The 21,879-nt window shown below is 43.0% G+C and overlaps 1 protein-coding gene across 1 annotated transcript; it reads right to left on the bottom strand.

Moving 5' to 3' along the window:
* Positions 1-295: 295 nt before the first annotated feature.
* On the bottom strand, positions 296-21,879 carry TACR2 (tachykinin receptor 2). The gene is made up of 6 exons (XM_077350546.1): positions 21,387-21,879; positions 12,759-12,953; positions 9,235-9,391; positions 7,077-7,273; positions 2,080-2,245; positions 296-745 (listed from the first exon to the last, which is right to left on the bottom strand). The coding sequence occupies exons 1-6, from the start codon at positions 21,779-21,781 to the stop codon at positions 740-742; spliced, it is 1,116 nt and encodes a 371-aa protein (XP_077206661.1). The 5' UTR covers positions 21,782-21,879; the 3' UTR covers positions 296-739.

Below are 21,879 nucleotides of genomic sequence, written 5' to 3'. Positions count from 1 at the left end.
AGTATAAGGCAGCTGCATGTGTGATTCCAGGATTTACCCACAGTTTTGGGGGCTCTTGCAAGTTCATCCATTACAGCATAATTCACAATCACACTGCAGCTATTCTCTTGCCAGTGCTCATACCACTTGTGATGTTCATGGTGAGGTGGAAAAAGTAATCCAAGAAGTTATCAGTAGTCAAGAGGATCCTTTTTTGAAAAACAAGGTATAAATTATATATTTTAGCATTTGAATCTTAAAGAGGCCCTAAGATTAAAAAAAATCAGTTACTTTGTAAGATGTATAATAAATAGAATGGGATATGAAATTCATCTAACTATGAAATTCATCTAACCCTAAACTAAATGTTTCAAAATTGTGATTTGGTCACCTTGACAGACTCTGGAGATCAGCATAGAGGTGAGTTTGAACTTGTAAATGGAGCAGAGTATTTGTTAGGTACAATAAGCATTTAATTCTTCCTTGTTGGAAATGTATTTGGGGTAAAGCAGAAATTGTGACCACTTTTAAAATGTCTGAAGTTCCATACTGAAGCTCATGCAACTGTTACCTCTAGGAGTGCATTACATTGATTTATTGGATACAGTAAGGATCCTTAATTTTTATAGACTATTTATAAAAAGCGGCAAAGTTAAATATATTCTAGGGAAAGGTACTATGAATGTATAGCCATTATGGTGTCATCTGCGTGTGCTCCTGAAGATTTCTTCTAGCAGGCCATTGTGATGTTTTGAAACCTTTAAACCTTTAAATTAAGCAGAAAGAGGAAACAAAACCAAATCATACCATTGAAACTATTTTGTGATCTTCCTATTTTCATTTTGCTGGAAGCATTTGAGTATCTGAAAATTATTTCCAGAAGAAAGGGAGAAGATGCTTCATTTGTATTTATATTTAAAGAGATTCAGTAACTGGTTGTTTTTGAAATACACATTGATATCCAATAATTTTATTTTAGTAATATATTTTCTTTATTAAGTGAAATATTCTTGTTACCTCAAATTATAATAAATATTTGAAAAACTGCATCACAGTACAATGTTTTATTGCTAGGTCTTCTGACAGTTCATTCTGATAATTTGGGATTCCACTTTTGTTTTAGAGAATCTAAACACCTTAGCAGAAATTAAAAGAGGTTGTTCTGTTTCCATGATCACAGTTGGGTGTATGTAATGCCGGTTGGTGAATTAGCATTGGCAGTTCACCCATCATAAAGTCCTCTATTCCCCCTCGTGCTGTCTACAGGGCCTATCCTCCAGTTGCACTATTTGGGAGTTCTGGCCTCAAAAATCAACCATGAGGCACACGAGGGTCTAATTCAGTTTGAGGGTTCTCTCTAAAGTCTCTATACAAGTACAACATTTTTTTAAATGTAAGATCTTTATCAAAATCAAAGTTACAAAAATGTCCCATTGAATTATTTGGTTACAAATTGGCTCAGGGGTATTTGACAAATTGATAAGGGGGAAAATTAAACAAACTATTTGCAGAAGCAAAGTGCTGGAGCTACCATGTCTTTGCTGAAGAATGAAATACTGAGAAAATACCTGGGGAGGGGCGGGAGACAAAGGTATAATTCACACATTGTTAGCCATCACTTAAGAGCCTCAATACTAACCTTTGCCTGCTTTCAGTTCAGAACTGAATTACTCATTCTTAAATGTACTTTGAACTGTTTCAATTCATATCAACTTTATATACTAAGCAGTATAAGAAATAACTGCATAGGTTTTGTGTGATGGAGTGAAAACTTGTGTTATATGGGTGATTTGGCCACATGAATGTTTTGAGAGTTTGTACTTTTGGGGGAAAAATATAGAGTTGTGAGGATTCAGAATCTGGAGAGATGCAAATGATAGGGAAATGCATATAGTGACTGACAAACATGGAACCATGGAAAGTGAGCTGGAAATGACCCTTTGAATTTTCCCTTAGTGTAATCAACATCAAAGTTAAGGAGCATCACAAATTTGTCATGAGCTTCTGCAGTAATTTTAAATCTACTAGTAATATCCTTAGAAGCAATTCAAACTATTAGCATAACAATCAAAATAGCAAATTCATTAATATGTATGATACTTTGTCATTATTAGTTGTATTTGTTCCAGTGCTTGTCTGAAAGTTGGAGAACTGATCTCGCTGTGTCTTGTGTAAAGGTAAGGTGTAGGTCAGGTTAAGTCTGTCTCCTGGAGTTGCTTTAATGCAGGGGCACCACTGGAAAGCTATCCGGAAACCGGAGCGGAACCTGTACATGGATAAAAACATGAACAATGCGTTACATGACAGATATGGAGAGAAGTGGGCTCTAATGCCCAATGAATTTTTAAAAGGAAGAATTTCTAAAGGCAAGGTCAGAGAAAAGCTGGGGAAATCGTGGGAGGTGTATGAAGGTACCCACTTCCACTTATGGCATATAACCTGTGTAGAAATATGCAGCATTTTCCCAAGAAAACAATCCTGTTGCCCACATGTACTCCCTACTTTCTTGATGGGTGAAAAGTTCCAGGAGTTGCCTGAGTGTTTGGTTTCCTTTGGATGAGAGATTACTGCAAACAAAGGTTGCCAGGCAACTGGCAGGAGATGGTGGGAGGCAATCCTGTCACATGATGATGTCACGTCTGGCTCAGCCCAGAAGTACCAGCATAATTCATTCACTTATTGAATTTCTATACCACCCTCCCCTATGGCTCAGGGTGGTTTACATAAAACGTCATGGGTATACATTGAAATATAGTGATAGTAAGACAACAGCTTCCAAAATTAAACAGGGTGTAAAAAACACTAACAGATTCACAATTCTCAGCTTTTAACCTGAACCTGTAGGAGGTCAGCATGGCTCAGATCATGGAGGAGGGTGTTTGGGGGTCCAACAGATGATGTTGATTCAGCTGGCCTCAATCCAATGCCTGGTGGAGGAGCTCCCTTTTAGAGACCCTTTGGAATTGTGGCAGTTCAGGCAGGGTCCTGATCTCTTCAGGAAGCTTGTTCCATCAGGTTGGAGTCAGGGCTGTGAAGGCTTTGGCCCTGGTTGAGGTCCAGTTTGCTTCTTTGGGGCCCAGGATCACCAGCCAGTTGTTGGTAGCAGAGCATAGAAGAAGAAGAAGACTTGGTTCTTATATGCCGCTTTTTCCTACCCGAAGGAGGCTCAAAGCGGCTTACAGTAGCCTTCCCATTCTTCTCCCCACAACAGACACCTTCTTTGGGGGTATAGGCAGAGAGGCAGTCTCTCAGGTACACTGGGCCCAGACCATGTATGGCCTTGAAGGTGATTACCAAAATATTTAGCCTGATCTGGAATTCAACTGGGAACCATAATAGTTGAAGTGCAGGCCAGATGTGGGATTTCTACGGCGTATTTGTGAGGATCCTGGCTGCAGCATGTTGGAACAGTTGCAGTTTCTAGGTCAAGGTTAAGGGCAGGCCTGGGTAGAGCTAGTTGCAGAAGTGTAGTCTAGAGGTGACCGTCGCATGGATCACTGTGGCTAGGTGTTCTGGGGCCAAGTAGGGCACTAAGTAGCTTGGCTTGGTGTAGGTGGTAAGAGGCCTGCTGTACTATTCTCATGACCTGTGCCTCCATGGAGAGGGAGACATCGTGGATCACACCCAGGTTTCTAGTGAAGTGAGCTACTGATAGCATTGCATCCAGGTTGGGTAGGTTTCTTCCTACCCAGCCACAGGACCTCTGTCTTTGAAGGGTTGAACTTCAGATGATTCTGAGCCACCTTGTGATTAAGGATTCTGGGGGAGAATCAGGGTGGTTATCCATCACAAGGAAGAGTTGGGTGTCATCTGCAAATTGGTGGCAACCCAGCCCGAACCTCCACACCAGCTGAGCAAGAGGGCACTTGAAGATATTAAATAAGATAGGACAGGTGAGCTGATGATGGCTAGATACTCTCCTATTGCTACCCCCTGTCCGCAACCCTGGAGGAAGGAGATCAGCCATTTGGGGACTGTCCCCCGTATCCCAGTGTCGGCAAGGTGGTGAGCTAAGAGCTCATGATCGACTGTGTCAAACACTGCTGACAGATCTAATAGTACAAGCAGTGCTGATCTGCCTTGGTCCAGCTGGTGGAGGTAATTCATCAGAGCCAGGCCGGAAACCCAACCGAAATTTCCTCCAGAAATGCTCTTTCAATCAACTTCCCCAGAAACGCTAAATGCGAGACAGGGTGGTAGTCAGGCTCCTGATGGTCCAGAGGTGATTTTTTGAGCAACAGGTGCACCACTGTCTTTTAATCCTTCTGGGAATTCTCCCATTGAGAGGGAGAGGTTGATTATTTCCCAGAGGGGACCCATTATGTCTGTTTTTTAGGAGCCACAATGGGCATGGGTCTAGTGGGCAAGTAGTTGGCCTCATTTCTGTTAGCATCCTATCCACTTCAGCTAATTAGAGTCATCTGAAGTAACTCAATGTTATCTCCAAAGACGGCCAAGGGGCTTCACTTTCTGTGTCAAAGGTTGGGGGGAGGTCGTGACGGAAAGTCAAGATTTTGTCTGTGAAGTGACTTATGAATGCCTCATGGCTAATATGCAATTGTCTATTGTTTTGGCCGCCTTCATCGAGGATGATGAGAGACCACACTATCCTAAAAATTGTGCTGGGCATGAGTGCGCAGACGCAATGGAAGTCGAGTAAAAGTTGCATTTCACTGACTTCACCGCCATCTGATTGGCTTTCATCTGCATTCTATAAAATGTTCTCGATTCTTCATCACAAGTCTTCCTCCAAACTTGCTCTAGTTGTCTCAGTTCCCGTTTCTCCCTGCAGAGGTCCTCGGTATACCAGGGGTCCTACTTGAGCCAGGGGCAGAGAGGATGTTTGGGAGCTTATCTCACCACATTCAGCCGGTGCTTCGTCATCTGCACTGGTTACCAGTCTGTTTCCGAATCAGATTCAAGGTATTGGTATTGACCTTTAAGGCTATACGCGGCCTGGGTCCCATCTACCTGCAGGACCGCTTGGTTGCTTATGCCCCCCGCAGGGCAGTCCGCTCTGCGGGTATGAATTTACTGGTTGTCCCGGGCCCACGGGATGTTCGCCTGGCCTTGACCCGGGCCAGGGCCTTTTCAGTCCTGGCCCCAACCTGGTGGAACGAGCTCCCAGAAGAGCTAAGGGCCCTGCAGGATCTACCAGCTTTCCGCAGGGCCTGTAAGACGGAGCTCTTCCGCCAGGCATATGGTTGAGGCCATGGCAGCTCTCCCACTAATCCATCAGAGGATCCCCTCCAATATTGAGATCTCTAACACCGAGATCATGGTTAGATGTATTGTATTGGTGCCACCCTCTTCTGAACATTATTCTCTCCACCAGGCTGAACTAAGATCAGAATTGTGACCACCGCCGCTATATGTTATGTGATATGTTATATGTAACTTTTAATTGAGGTTTTTATGGGGATTTTATTGTGTTTTAACTATTTATGTTGTAAACCGCCCTGAGACCTATTGGGAGAAGGGCGGTCTAAAAATTAAATAATAATAAAAATAATAATAATCAATGGAGGCCAGCATTCTGTCGCTGACCAGACTATTTAGAGAGGTGCCGGGAGGCATTGGGACTCACAGAGCGTTCAGGAACCCAGTTGGATTCATAAGTCTCTGTGGCCAAATTAAAATGTGCTCGGTACCCAACTGAGGGGGTGTAGCAGCTTTAGCTGAGCCTTCAGGGCATTGTGGTCTGACCATGGCACGGCATTAGCCATGACCAGATCCACAATCAGTCCTGCACCGAAAATGAGGTCCAGGGTGTGGCCTGCTTGGTGGGTAGGGCCAACAACAAATTGCAAGAGTCTTATTGTTGCCATGGCTGACACCAGGTCCAGCCCATTCCTGGAGGGTGGGACACTAAAATCCCCCAGGATTAATAATCTAGGGAGCTGTAATGTCCAGGCTGCCACAGCCTCCAGCAGGTCTGGCAGGGCATCTGGCAGAGCATGCAGTAAACGAGCAAGATGGCCTCACTCTTGGTTGTGCCCCATCCGAGGCCAACATATTCAATTCCTGGAATTGACGGTGCAGGGAGTGCCCTGCTGGGGTGATGCTCTAGCACTTTTCTAAAAACTCTATAAAGCTCTTGGGTGCAGTCTACAGCATGATCTCAGCATGACGTCAGGACTTCCAGGTTGTGCTGGAAGTGATGTCATTGCACATCAACAAAAATCACTGTCTCCCGCCCCCCTTTTGCTTGCCTGCTACCTTCCACTAGCCAGATGAGCATCAGTGGGTATCAGCAACAATGACCAGGAGTTTGCCCACCATTAGTGAGGAGCTCATAACAATACAGGAAACTTGTATCAACGGTTGCCAACCACCAGTTGGGATGGAGATCTCCTGTTATTAAAACTGATGTTCAGCCGACATCTGGAGAAAAATGGACACTTCAAAAGGTAGATTCTATGGCATGGTACCTCACTGAAGTCTCTCCCCTCCCAAAACCCTGTCCTCTTCAGGCTCCTACCCTAAAATCTCCAGGTATTTCCCAGCCTGGAACTGGCTACCCTGAATGTCTGCTATATATCTTTGTTTATCAATACTACTTTAGAGCATCAGAGAGATGTAGGTAAATGAGGCACATCCAGTTTATAAACGTATGAGACCACAGCTGTCCTCTGAAGCTTACTCTGAAATTACAACAGCTCACAAGTATTTTTCTTTGCACTATGACTATCCTGCGTACGGAATCACTTGGCCTCACCCAGCACCTGAGGCCTCTGCACTCCCCCCCTCCCCATCAGCCTAAAAAACCCAGGCTGTTCCAAAGCTTATGTGCCTAATTCTCTTTTGGTAGCTTCTTGGTTTCCTTGACTCTGACCCTCCCTGAAGCTTATCTCTCCCCTATCTCAACAGGCCTATTTACTTTTCTGCAGCCTGTTTGCTTTTTTCCCCCCTCCTGATCCAGTTATACCACCCATGTCAGCCTTTGGTTTTCTGAAACATAATGCTGGAAACATGTAAAAATAATTCCAGAGGTGTTGTCCTGTTGCGGCACCAACACAGGATGAGAACACTGACTGTGCAGAGCAAATGGTGGTATGCCCACTGAATGTACACCCCTTCATGTGTTTACTACTAACCTTTGATTTAGACAGCAATAAATAATTGGGTTGTACATCGTGGAGCTCATGGCAAGCAAAAAGACTGCTAGATACACTTGCTGAATGTACTTCTGCTTATAGATGTCCTTCCAGAAACAATTCAAGATGAAGTAGAGGTGATAAGGAAACCAAGAGATGGCAAACGTTATCACAACGGCAACCATTGTCCTAACAAACTGGAAAATGAAAGGAATATTTTATTTTTGTGTCATGCTTGGAAGTCTAGCTTTTCCGTGTGCCATGGAGATAATCATCAAGCAATCAGTCTTTCATGGTACTGTTATTTTGTGAATATTTGGATGGAGTAACTGACTTGACTGAATGCATACAACATTGGATATTATTATATGATAATTGTGCTATAAAAGTCATTCACAACTGAGCCTCCCTCACAACTGAGCCTCCCAGTCTGCGAGATGGATGATTGATCAAATGCAATAACAACAAAATATCTTATAGAAGCAACCTTTGTCTATTTTTAGATTCACAATGGCTTCTGGGGGGAGGAGGGACCCATTTCCCCCCATTTCTCTACAGCACTAATTCCAGCTTCCCTCCTCCTGTTAATAACCTGAATCTCCTCATAATTATAGGGTCTCCTCCCCTTCCCACTTGCCTGGGATTACCAGCTCTGACATGAGAAATTCCTGGAGATTTTGGGGTGAAGCCTATGGAGGCATAGTTTGGGGAGGGAAGGGACCTGAATGGGATGTAGAGTTCGCCCTCCAAAGCAGTTGTTTTCTCCAAATGAACTGATCTCTGTAGTCTGTTGACTGGGGAGGGGGGGATGAGGTGTGTTGGGAATCAGGATATCCTGCCTGCATCAGGGAACATGGCAAGCCTACTTGTGGCTTTTTATATATCCATTTTTTCCCCTGTAGGCCTGGGGGAGTTCCCTAGGTTTGTAGAACCCTGAATCATAGCTGCAGCCTGACCCTTTATGATGAATTTGCAAAGATACTCAGGATGCATTTGGCAGTTTTACCTAAAGGGCTACCAGATTTAGCCATTCAGCATTTAGAAGTCCTCTGAACAGATTATTAGGCATGAACAAAAGCATGTCAATATTTATTGTCTATAGTCCCTTTGTTATCACTAAGGCAAGCATGTGTGATCAACACTGCATTACACCAATAAACACAATCCCACCAGAATGAAGGTCCAATATTTGCCTCTCACTTCTTTGTAGACAGAGCACTGGAGCATGTGCCCTCACCACAAATGCTACATAGGTTAAAGGGATATTCCCATGGTGCCTGTCTGCAGAAAGAGAGGGCTATTGCTGAAGAAGGAATGAGAAAACAGGGCCAGGTATGAAGTGCCACCATTTTTTGTAATCATTGTTTCTGGGAATGGAAGTGAAACTACATAGAAGACCATTAGGAATAGTTATGTTTATTGCATTGTTTTTTTTGTTTTGTTTTGTTTTAACCTATGGCAAACAGTATTTTAATTTGGCTGAATTTTAATCTCAGATAAATATCTTTAACCGCTCCTCGCAGAGCGGAATAAATAAAACAGTAAGGGCCCCGAGGGCGGGCCCTGTCCAGGCTGAGGAAGGGTGCCGATAGGCCCCTTCCCCTGGACTGACAAGCGGCGGGCCGTCCGCTTGTCAGTCCAGCCCCAAACTGCCAATCAGCAACCGCGCGCAGCGGTTGCCCGGCCAACAACCAATTGGGAGGCGCAAAGTGCCTCCCGCCCCGCCCTGCCCCGCCCCCCACCAGAGCTAACCTTCGCTGCACAGCGACCATTACTCTGCTGGCCGCCGAGAGCGAAGGTAGGCCCGCTGGCCCCCGCCATCTCCCTGGGAATGGCTCCCCAGACCCCGGGGAGGCCGCTGGCCAGCTCGCTGAGCCGCCCAGTGCCCTCCCCGGGGCCTGGGGAGCATTTTCACTTGCTGGGAGGGGGGAAAGACGCTCCCCAGGCCCCGGGGAAGGCAATCCGCGGCTGCGCAAACTGTGTTTTTGCACATCGGGGGGAGGGGGGAGGAAAAACGCTCCCCAGGCCCCTAGCTCCCGCTGTATTTTTTTTACAGCGGGCTTTATTACTAGTATTCATAATATTTTATAATTGTATTTCAATTCCCTGAGCCTTTATTCACGTCACCAGTTTTGATTTATTCATAGCAGCTACTAACCCTTTTTTTGGCCAGAATCTGATGCTGGTAGTAGATCTTGTTGGTGTGGTCTCCAGGAACGGAATTATTCCACAGAGTCATTCCTATTATACTATATGTGACAAACATCACCATAAGGGGAATCAGGTAAGTCAAAACAATCACTGTAATGTGATACCTGAAAAGAAAGAGAATTATTATGGTTAAAAATTTATACAAATAATTAAATTAGCTTTTGGGGCTGGGAAACATGCTTTTAATACACATGCTACAGGGAAATGGCTGATTCACCGATGGTGCTTCGGCTGCAGTTCTCAGCCTCCTAGAGTCATTACTCCCACATGGTGTCCCTGTTGTTCACTGATGGATTTCCTGGGAGCTACTGGGTTCTCCCCCCAAGCGAACAAAGAGCTGGTCCTGGCTTTCCTCCACCTCATTGAAGCAAGAGACTTCAGAGTTCAAGATAGGATTTCCAGCTCTGGGTTGGCATGCTGGCATTCAGTGACTTGCTGTGATGTCATCTCAAGTGGTAAAAAAGGCTTCTACCATAGAGTTTTTGTCCAAATGCTAAAGTGTCACCTGGGCATCACTGGCCCGATGACATCACTTCCTGTGTAACTCTGGCCATGTGATAAGTTTCCCCCCCCACCGGCCAACTGATCAGCAGCTGGGGGACAAGACTTAGCAGCAGTGGACTCCCACTGTCATCACGGAGCCTGGTAATCCTAGGGCCCCCCTCTCCCTTGGTCATCAGTGAAGCTGGCAGGATCCAACAGTCTGTGATTTCCTGCCTCCCTAATGGCAGCCATTTTGTGATTGGTGCTGCCTCCCATGGCAGCCCTTTGTGGTATATCCCACTACTCTTTTTCAACATTCCAAAAACACTCACAAGCTCATAAGGGTTGCAGACATTAAAGCATTATACCTCTAACAATTAAAACAACAATTTCTTGGCACACATAAAAACTTGGCTTCAGAGAACAGGCTTCTTTTTAATAACATGCACAATTTCTATCTGTAGGGACTTCCTTTTTCTGTAGGGAAACAAAGACTTGCAGTCCAGGACAATTTTTAACCATATGCTTTTCTGGTTTAGTTTCCATTGACAGAATGCTGAACTAAACCCCGAGTTTATACTCTGTAATCTCTGTGGGAAATTGAGAGGTGTTGGAAGAAAAAAAATGGTTGCCTCAATAAATTTTATAGGCAACTGGGTTTCATTTCCCAAACTCCCAGAATTTCCATATCTAAAGTTGGCAACTGTAGGCATGACCTGGAAGCTCTGGCATTGCACAGGGCAATGGTCTAACATTTGTTCAAAATAGGTTTGGAGTGAGTGCTAGAATGACGAACTGGCACAATGCTGGCACTTCTGGCTCATGCTGGAAGTGATATCGTCATGTGGGGCTGACAACAGCAGTTAAGCACTTGCCTTCCCCATTTCCCACTGGTTGCCTGGCCCTTCCATGTTTGGATTCCCAGACATGTAATAGATTCTTGGCACTGTAGAGCTGGGAAAAGGTGTTTTAAAGTTTTCCTTTCCATCAATTCCCTAATCAGAAATACATTCCCTCAAGCCTGCTTTGAGTCCTATCTTACTTCCCTCCTGGGGCATAAAGCAGCTTAAGGGGGAACTGCCAATCAGGGAATCATGTGGAGGAAAAGTTGACCTCCCTATATCTACCTCTGCATAGTTTCCCCATCCATATCATTCCCCTACCACTGCTCCTGGCAGTTCACCCAAGGTTTTTGGGGCCTGAACCTAGCATTGCCTGTGGTTTGGCTGAATCATTGGCTGGGTGTTGCATATGTCTAAAACTGGCTTCAAGTTTTCAACAAACCTGATCATAGTTTGTAAATAGAGGGAACATTTGAAGCAGATAAATAAATCTATTCAATAACTACATCATCCCTCTGAGCAGCTAAAATTTCTCCTCAAATCTATAGAAAGTTTCTGTCCCTTGATTCTGCAAGTCCCAGCTTCATAGACAGGACAAAGGCCTACATTCTTTGTGACTGAAGCTTGGGTTCACGAAAAGGGGGAAGGGTGTGACAGACTCAGGAAGAGATAAGCAGGCTTGTGGCAACTCTGGGGATTTTAAAGGTTTCCCTTTGCCACAAATAGCAAAGATCACAAGGTCTTAAGACAGCTCTGTATTCCCAGATCCCTACTTACAGAAGAAGAGCTGTTTTTAATACCCTGCTTTTCACTACCTGAAGGAGTCCCAAAGCAACTTACAATCATCAACCCTTCCTCTCCTGACAACAGACACTCTGTGAAGTAGGTAGGATTGAGAGTGCGCTAAGAAACTGGTCTGCAAGAACAAATCTAAGAGAACTGTGATTAGCCCAAGGTTATCCAGTTGGCTACATGTGGAACAGGTAGGGATGCAAATCCCCAGGTGGGACCTGGAGAATCCGCTGGAATTATATCTCCAGACAACAGAGATCAGTTGGAGAAAATGGTTGTTTTGGAGGATGGACTTAATAACATTATACTCCACTGAGGTCCCCCCAAATCCCACCCACTCCTGGCCCAACCCCAAGGTATTTCCTATCCCAGAGCTGGCAACCCAGGAACAGGGGGACTCAAACCTGGTTCTCCAGATTAGAGGCCTTCTCTTAACTACTCCACCACACTGGCTCTATAACTCCTTCCTTTTGCATTCAGACATTCCCAGTTGTCATATTTGTCTCTAGTTATTTTTTCATCACCACCTTTTAAAAAGCATATACAATTGCATTGGATATGGCTATATGAGCCAGATGTTCTGTCTTTTATGTCCTTTGAGTGTAATGACTGAGAACCGCCTACTTTAGGGGTGTGTTGGGGGTGGGGGTCAGCCCTGGACATTTACCCTTTCTCCATCCTTTTTTCCATTTTCTTTGGTTGCTTCTGTACCTCAAACAAGATTGGTCAATTAAAGGCCTGGTGCTGTAGACAACAGACCTGTCTCTCCTTTTTATCATTCCCTTAATGTCTATGGATACTCTATGTAATGCTCTTCAGTACAATGCTACAGCCAGGTACTTAACCACACTGGCTGTTTGGAAGTTTGCTGAATGTGCATTTGGGACCCATGACATGCTTTCGACAATGTGAAGTGACCAGTGTGTCCTCTTCCAGATGTTTTCTGATATGCTCATTGATTGGGAAAATAAAATGAGAAGATACCCTTGATTACACCTGGGGAAGCTTAAAGACCTTTTAGTTAGTTTTCAGATCATTGTTTGCCAAAGTGTGAGGACCTTTGTTCTTTCTGGATGCCTCTTTATTTTAAAGGTGCTTCCCTATTGGAGAATATCACAGTGTCAGGAAAAATCATGGTTGTCTCTTGTTTCAGAAAACCACAAAAGTAACCCCATTTGGTTCTATGAGGGATATAAAAAACTACAGCCCTGTTGTCAGTGGTTCTGGTTCTTCTAACTAGTACTGGCAGTAGACATTCTCAGTGACACTACTCTGATGTTCTCTCTTTCCTTCAAATAAGGAGTATTGATGATTAAAAGACATTTCTGGCACAGAGGTTTTAGGGAGTACTCACGTGATCTTATGCTTCTGCTCAGCATCCTCTGGCCAGGCAACCACACATTTAGTCGTTCCATTATCAATTATAATTTTTGCATAAAAGAACTGTGGGAAAGCAAGTCCAAAAGCAATCAGCCATATTGCACCTATGATCACTTTGGTGTTTCCAGCAGAAAGCTTTCGCTTAAAGGGATAGATTATTGCCATGTACCTAAGAGTTAAAAAAAATCCAATCAAATAATTGCAAACACTCAATTCACATTCTCATGAGAACAAATTCAATCCAAGTCCATTTTTTTGCATCACTTCTTTAATGTTGTTATTAGTGGAGTTCCACGCTTAACTGATTACACTTGATCTTAGCCAAAAGGCTGAGAAGAGATGTTTAATATACATTAAAAATATACATAAAAGAGGCCTCAGAATTCATAGAGATCAATGGCAAGACCTCTTCACACTAATTCTGAAACATGAAGAAGTTATCATTGTCTTTTTCAAATAGTGCCCAGAACCAGTTACTTGAGACAGATATCTCACTCTTCATAGTAAAGCAATTCCTGCTCCAAAAGTGCAGGCTTCTCTCTATATATACAGAATGTATCTAGTTATGTTAAATAAGGTGCATGTTGCCTCTTAAAGATCAGGCATAGATGTCTTTGATTATGTCCATCTTAATGGACTCATATACCACACAGTTGCTTCTAAGAGGCACCTTCAGACAAAAGGGCTGACACAAAAAGGCTGACTGAATCTCCCCTTGTCTTAATCACGAGGACTTGTCTTTGCCACCTGGTTTGCCTTTACTGCTACCAAACATTACAGAGAGAATGGAGACAAATGAGGTAGGTTTACATCAGGGGACGATCTTCCAGTGGGCAAACCTGCAACAGCTAATATGATGCCGCTTTTTACTCACACAGTGTGCTCGTCCCCTGCGTTCACTTGGTAGGAAATAAATAAAAGTGAAATAAATAAAACCTCTCTCTCAGGTTCAGGGTACGTGTAGAGCAGGACATCACATTTGCAGCCTTCACATCTCTTATAAAATCTAGAACGAGCTGTGACCATTTCTCTCTCACAGAGACATCAGCAGAGAGAATAGCCCAGCCCCCTTGAATAACAGACCCTCAAACACTGTTCCATCCACACGCTGCCACCATATAGTCATATCTATCCATTCATCTCCTTGTCCTTCTCCAGAGGCTTACATCCTATAATTCATACATATATAGACCGATATTAATTTGTGATTGTTTTTGTTTCTTTCCCTTAGATATGCAGCCCATAGGGCTAAACAAAACAAGAAGTTAACTTCTATTTGTGGCATTACTATAACACTGAAGAAAGTAAAGTTTTGAGAGGCAGCTGGATATGGTGGCTAAAAGAGAACCAGGTTTGATTCTCCCCTCCTCCTCCACATGCAGCCAGCTGGGTAACCAGTCACAGTTCTCTCAGAGCTCTCTCAGCCCCACCTACCTCACAGGGTGCCTGTTGTGGGACATAGAAGGGTAAGCAACAATCAGCTGCTTTGAGACTCCTTTGGGAAGTAAAAAGCAGGGTATAAAAACCCAGCTTTTCTTCTTCTTCTGTACTTTGGCCTGTGGCCCTATTCCCTTCACTGGAATCCTTTGGTTCTGAATTGACTATTTTCAGCCCACTCTGAGCTGCTTCAGTTTCTCTCAGGTAGAGTCCCCATTTCCCCTGTCAGCTCCCCCGGGCCAGCCTCCAACTGCCAGCTTACCTGCCCTTTTCCAACAGACTCGCCCCAGCATTCCATCAGCTCTCATTGGTCGCTCTGAGGGAGAGGCAGGACCTAGCCTGTCTATCACAGCTTGCTATTCCAAGAAGCTAGCACAAGCTAGCATTTGCATGAGCCTCCATGTGTCAGCCACATCGAGTAAAGCAGTGAAATGGAAAAGAGTCACCTGAAACTGGATCAGGCTCCCGGCCACCCAAATCATTTTGAAAATTTCCGGACTCTTTCCAATGATACCCCATGCAATTTCTCATACGATGCATATCTTAATGCTATCTCTGTAGGGTAAGGATTGTGGACCACATGGCCATTGGGATGGCCTTCAAGGCCTTATTTTCCTCTGCCTGTTCTTAACAGACCTGATTTATTTGTTTAGTCACAGAGGCGTTCTGATTTACTTTCCCTTTTCCCTGTCTAAGACTCATGCCCCTGGCAGTCCCAGTGACTTCTTGCTATGCTTTTTCTCACACACCTGTTGTGAGCCATCATGTTAGACTGCTGACTGAAGCATTACTTGGAGGGCAACCCCCCTTGTATAGTGTTCTGTAATAATAGGCGCACTTTCTGTTGTGTGATGCACAGGGAGTAAGCCTAAGCAGGTCTACTCAGAAATCAGTCTCATTTTAGTCAATTGGCCTTACTCCCAGGAAAGCGTTCTTAGGACTGTAGCATCAATAAATCATTTGTGTGTGTGTTGTTCTGTCACAGATGTAGTTAAATTATTGATGCTGCTCGCTTTCACCAGAATTGATAGCTTTTGCTTTGTGGTACTGCAAATGCTTTTGTACTTGGGGAGTTGTCGCTGTGCGGAAGCACCCGCAGTACCTGCCCAGTGGGAAGTGTGTATTCTGCACATATAAGGAAAAAGAGATTGGCTACCATAATCAAAACAAAAAAGAGTTATTGTGCATCTTTGCAAAGTGCTCCCACAAGGAATCACAGGCTTCTTAACTGTTTTTTCCACAGGGGTTTGATGGTTGTGCAGTAGGCAGAAATTCAACAGGTGCAGCTTTCCAGGTATTACAAAGGCAACAGTCTTGTTTATCTGTGATAAAGCAGCTACTTTAAGTAAGCTCCATTAAATAAAGTGGGATTTACTTCTGAGTAGAATTGCTAAGCCTAGGAGTGCTTTCAAATCCTAGTTTGGCCATGCTGTGGATTGGTGTTAAACATATATAATAATAATAATAAATAACTAATAAAACGGTATATTTCTGTTTCTGGACAATGTCAGAAGTATTATGGCACAGTGCCCTTACACTTTATAAAACTGGAAGCTCAATTTTGCTTTCCAATTTTTTAAAAATTAATTTTATAGGTACTTTTCCACGAATCACCAGAGTAAATGTCAAGTGAAGAAAATAAACTGAAGCACAGGGGTGTTAGATTATTTTTGGCAAGCTGTAAAGATATACAACATATCTATTACAAACAGTTCTTGATTACAAGCCAGGAAAAGTGCTTTCATTTTTTTTAAGTCACTGTTCTTTCTCAAAAAAGATTTATTACTGTTTGTACTACCATCTATTACTGCTTTCCACAGGGATAATTAGCTTTATCTGTATACTAGTAAATAATCGCTTGCATTTAAACCACATTTTTACACCAATTTAGAATTTGTATTTATATGAAGGATCAAACTCTAGTTTGCTAAGGGGCCTGCATTCAGAAGTCATGGCAGACAGAAGTTTGGAAAACGAGGACACTTTCTGTTGTGCTGTGTGCACTAGGAGAGAAGGGGAGGGTGCATGAGCATGGCAGACCAGCTGTTTTATTGCCTGTCACAAACCATCATGTTTATTGTGATGCATACGCAGCTATCGTTTCCACTATAATCTCAAGCCAAGCCTGGCTCAACTTGAAGGCACACTTGAAATGATAGATGAAAAAAATGTCCCCCTTTCCACTCTTTCTAGCAATTAGATCTTACAAAGTCCCAGTATGTTTTGTAATAAAAGCAAATTCTTGTGGAGTAGTAATATGTTGGGTATTTTCCAAAGGAGATTTCTAGGTGAAGAATGTTTGGGAAGAAACTGGCAGGATCTTTCAAAATTGTCCTTTCCTGATGAAGGACAAGAATAGCTAATTAGCATTGTTCTGTCATTAACAATAGGTGAACATTTGGATACTTCCTGCAAAATGTGGGTTATGGCTCACTGCCGTCAAAAATCTGGCATCTGATTAAGAGAATCGGAAGATTATGCCTTGGAAATCTTGTTGGTCTTTGAATCTTGCACGTGATCAAAGACTTAAACAAAAATGCTGTAAGGGAGAACTCAAAGTTATTTGTAATGCCTGGTAAAAGTAGCCTATAGAGTGGAATAGAATTTTCTATGAAAAATATTTAAATGTTGCTATCCCCTGTGCAAGCACCAGGTCATGTCTGACCCTTGTGGTGACGCCCTCTAGTGTTTTCATGGCAGACTCAATACGGGGTGGTTTCCCAGTGCCTTCCCCAGTCATTACCATTTACCCCCCAGCAAACTGGGAGCTAAATCTAAAGTGTAGCAATCCAATTTATTAGTGCCACTTTTTTCATTATTGATTTATGAACAACCATTTGTACTGATGTTACAGTAAAGAAATAAGCTTATGTTGAACATAATTTCACTTTATAGATCATCCCCCTTCCACCAAAGTTGGGAATTCAAACACAAAGAGTCTTCTCATTGTGAGCAATAGTTGAACTGAAAATGTAATCCTCCCTCTCCTGAAATGATAACAGAGACCAAACCTATGTATTTTTGTTGTTGTTGTTAGACTTGTTTCCCACCACTCCCCGCAAGCTGGCTTGTGGCGGATTTACTTACAAATCAGTCTCCCATGTGTGTCCATCCAAATGTATGTTTTAGTGTGTTCAATGGGAGGATATTTCCAGTATCTAAGCAGAATAGATTTTGTGGACATCCTTCCCTGCCATCATTCAGTGTAATTTGTTTAAAAAATTTTGACTGAAAAAAATTTTGACTGAAAAAAAAGCAAGGTAAAAATCTACCATAAACAGAACGGTGCCTATTATCCATATCTGTGAGCTCTATTGCACATTTGAGGGATTTCAAAATTAATCTATAGGCCTTCCTGAATAACTAAGATGCAGCAGTCTTGAAGAAGTCCTGCTTTGTAGAGGGGATCACTTCATCAGTACAAATCTTTGACAGATTAGTCAGAATATTCAGATTCTATGGTAGGTAGTTCCAAGAGGCTAGAGCAGCCTTTTTCAATCCTTTTACTGTTGAGAAACCCCTGAAACATTCTTCAGGCTTTGAAAAGTGATGTCAGAAAGCCACACCTTTTGCCATGCCCCCAGAAGTCACATGTCACCAAAAGTGACATCACCCAGGCACTCCTACTGGATGTGACATCATCAGGCCACTCTGACTGTACAGGAAGTGACAGCACAGAAATATTTTCAGATAATTTGTGGGCTGGTTACCAGTTTGCTCTTCTTTACCAAAGGGAGCCTGCAGTGGGAGCCTATAGAAACAGGGCTGAGGCAGGCCTATATAACTCCCCCCCCCCCCCCCGGTAAGTTAAAATGAGAGTACTTCCCTCTCTGGACTCCAGTCACTACCATGTGTGACAAGCCTCAGCCAGCAAGTACGGCCAGCAGGCCTTCCCTTGCCTGCCCCCTCCAGGCCCATAATTGGCCATTATTTTCAGGGGGTGTCAACATGACCATATATAGTCATATCACCTGATTTTTTTTGTTAGTTTTTAAAAATATAAAAAAATTAACTCCCATCCAGTTGTGAAACACTTCTAAGACTGTGCCAAAACCCCAGGGTTAGTGGGAGGGAATTGGGCAGCTTGAGGACAGGTGGTATATAGTCAAGTAATTAAAGTGGTGTACAGGGCAATCCTAAGAACACTTTCCTGGGAGTAAGCCCCATTGAACAGATCTCATGGAGTAGCTTGCTCTTATGTATTTCTTCTGAGTAGATGTCTTAGGATTGCTCTTATATATTACCAGTTTATTTTGCAGGTTTCTTCTGCCATTAAATATTTCAGTTGGTTTCCTCTTTAGCTGCTTGTTTCTTTGTATTGTTTTGTTGTGGGTGGAGTTATTCTTTCTGTCTTAAACTGTTTGCCTGTGTAACTATTTCCCTTTAGACTCCCTCTCTTATTTCACATATGGGGTGTGGCTGTTAGATTTTCTTTCTTCTGCTTTGTGCGTGGAACTGAAACAGGGTTGGTTCTGTGTCATTTGTTACCTTTTGCATTATTGGTTTAGGCTTTCATCTGGGTGGTGAGATTCAAGCGGGTAGCCGTGTTGATCAGAAGTAGCACAATAAAATTTGAGCCCAATGGCATCTTTAAGACCAACAAAGATTTATCCAAGCTTTCATGTGCACACATACTTCCTTAGACCTGAGATAACAAAAGGTCATGCCTTGAATAAATCTTTGTGGTCTTAAAGGTGCCATTGAACTCAAAATTTATTTGGAAGGTGAGGTTAAGCTGTTAATATTTTGTCAATATTGTACTCTTGTGAATATTTAGCTTTGTTGTGATTGGGTGGCCTGTTGCCTATGTTCGCAGTTTTTGCTGCCCCTCAGCCAAAAGAACACCAGTGATCTTTATGTTATTATATTTATTCATTATATTATATGTATAGGCCACTGCTATTGACCAGCCAGCTTGCAGTAGCTAACAAAAAATTTTAAATACAGAATTAAAATTAGAAAAAATAACCTATTAGTATTCACAGAGCAAAGAGTCCTGTGGGGGGCATAGGGAGTTTGACAGTCCCTCACATATGCTGTGCCCAGATCACAAATTACCTTAAAGGTCAAAACCAGAACCCTGAATTTGATCTAGAATTCAACTGGCAAACAATGCAGCTGCCTCACTGCAGGCTGGATATGGGCTCTGCATGGTGTTCAATTGACTACTAGCAGCTGCATTTTTTACCAGCTGTTGTTTTCAGGTCCAGGACAAGGGAAGGCCTGTATAAAGTGAGCTACAGAAATCTTGTCTGGAGATGACCATTGCATGGATCACTGTGGCTATGAGTTCCAGGTCAGAATGAGTGCTAGTAGCGTTGCCTGGTACAGATGGTAAAATGCCAGCTGGACCTGTGCTTTCATTGACAGAAAGGCATCAAGAACCACACCCAAAGAATGTAAGATCTTCAGTTGCACTCCATCCAAGCAGGGCAAGCTCATTTCCTCCTACAGCCCCTTCCTGCCCAGCCATAGGACCTCCATTTTGGAAAGATTGGATTTCAGCTGACTTTGCTTGAGCCAGACCATCACTGCTTCCAAACATCTGACAAATGATTGGGGGGGGGGGAGAGTCAAGAGATAGAGCTGGGTGTCATCAGTATATTGATGGCAACCCAAACCAAAGCTCTGGACCAGCTGGCCAGAGGGTGCATAAAGATGTTAAACAGCATGGGGGAGAGTATTGTAGAACTCCGCAAGTTGGTAATACTGCAATTGATTCTTCCTCCACTGTCACCCTCTGGTTCTGGTTCTGGGGGACGATCAGCCATTGAAGGCTGTCCCCCAAACACCAGCTCATGATTGACTACCACCTCTATCCAGCTGACACTAGAGATGTGAATTGCTGGAGATAGGAACAGAATATGAATTCTGCCCTTATACTACACATGTTGCTAGGCAACAGTCTCCTTGAATAAGCTGATGGAACTGGTATTAAATTTGGTGTCAAGGACCCAGTGCTTGTTTTCTTTGAAGACTTCAGTGTTTATTCTAGGGTTGCCCCTGAAAGCGATGGCCCAGGACTTTATGGCCACCAAGAGAACTATGGAGGTGTTCCAGAATGTTCTGGTTCCTATTCATGTAATGGAGCATACCCTTGATTCTGTTTTCTCTGGGGATAAAGTGCATGGCTTAAATGTTCTCAAACTGGATCCACTTGATTATAACGTATTAAGCCAGTTGCTATAGCTGTACAATGTCCATAGGTCACTTTATCTAAACAGTTCACAGAAAAATAACCTGAATGTGATTATAATGTATTAAGCCAGTTGCTTTAGCTGTATAATGTCTATAAGTTACTTTATCTAAAAGTATAAACAGTTCACAGAAAAATAGCCTGAATGTGAAATGAACAACTTTGTTTAGTTATTTTCAGGATTACTTCCTTGGAGTACCCATTTCAGGGATGGTAGGTCATTGCCTCCAAAAGAGCTTGTCAACCAGGCCACCATTCTTTCCACAGTTCTCTTCTACTTTTGCAGTAGTGGACTGAGAAGTAAAGGCAGGCAGAACTATTCTAGAGGTGTGCCTTAGTGGCCCCGGGGGCTCCTGTGGCTGATCTCTTTGGATATGTTCTTGCACAAGGACGCAGTTTGTTTCTGGGCTGAAAATTCAGCATCTTGGAAATCTTAGTACACTCGTTTTGCGTTTAAAAAGCAAGGTTCTAGCCATGGTGGCTGCACATATAGTTTTGGAACAAATCCCAAAAGGCAAAAGACAATACTGTGTTCCCAGCAGTTGTGCTGTGGTGAATGTTCAAAGCTCTTTAAGGCTCCTTGTCTCCCATTATGGATAATCAAATAAACTATGCAAAATAAGAATATATGCATAACATATACTAGAACATAATTTTGATTATGTTGGAACTGACTGTTGTGGATTTTTAAAAGATTAGCATGGCGCATTTGCAAGGTTTCATAAGACTAAAAACTTTAAGCTAAAGTCTTGTAAATTTTGTTTTAGTTTATACATTCTAAGCAAAAACCATCCAGCTCAAACTGTCCGCTTACCTGGACTGCTAGAAAACAGCGAAGGCTGAGCTTTTTAAAGAAAAAAGTTGGTTAAAATTATCGAGCTCCTTCAACCCAGTCTTTAAAGCATAAAGGAGTCCTTGAGAACAGGAGAGAATAAAATGTGGCTCAAATGCCAAACTTGCATTGCTTACCTCTCAGCAGCAACAGCAGTCATAGAATAAATGCTCACAAACATTGCTGTAATAGGAACCAAGTTGAGAAATCGACAGAAGCCCTCGCCATAATACCAAACGTTATGGCAGGCATAAATGAAATTGAATACTGTATTCAAAGCAGCATTGAGCAGGTCAGAAAGTGCCAAATTAACAATGAAGTAGTTGGTAACAGTCCTCATCCGTCGGTGAGAGAGGATAATCCAAATGACTATGCCGTTGCCCACAATGGAGGCAACGACCGTGGATATATAGGTGATAGCCCAAAGAGCTATTTGCCAAGCAGGTTGAGAAAATGCTGTCTGGTTGTCATCATCTATGAGACGACCATCCAGGGAAATGTTGGTAATGTCTGAGGAGGAAGCTGTCTTCATATCTTCCTTCAGTGCTGTCAAAAAACTGCTCCGGAGTTGTATAACTTTCTTGCCACAGTCATAACAGCACAGCTATGAACTCCTGGATCAAGTTAATA

The sequence above is a fragment of the Paroedura picta genome, chromosome 8, assembly GCF_049243985.1.
Source record: "Paroedura picta isolate Pp20150507F chromosome 8, Ppicta_v3.0, whole genome shotgun sequence".
Lineage (NCBI taxonomy): Eukaryota > Metazoa > Chordata > Lepidosauria > Squamata > Gekkonidae > Paroedura > Paroedura picta.
This window is presented reverse-complemented; position numbering and strand designations above follow the sequence as displayed.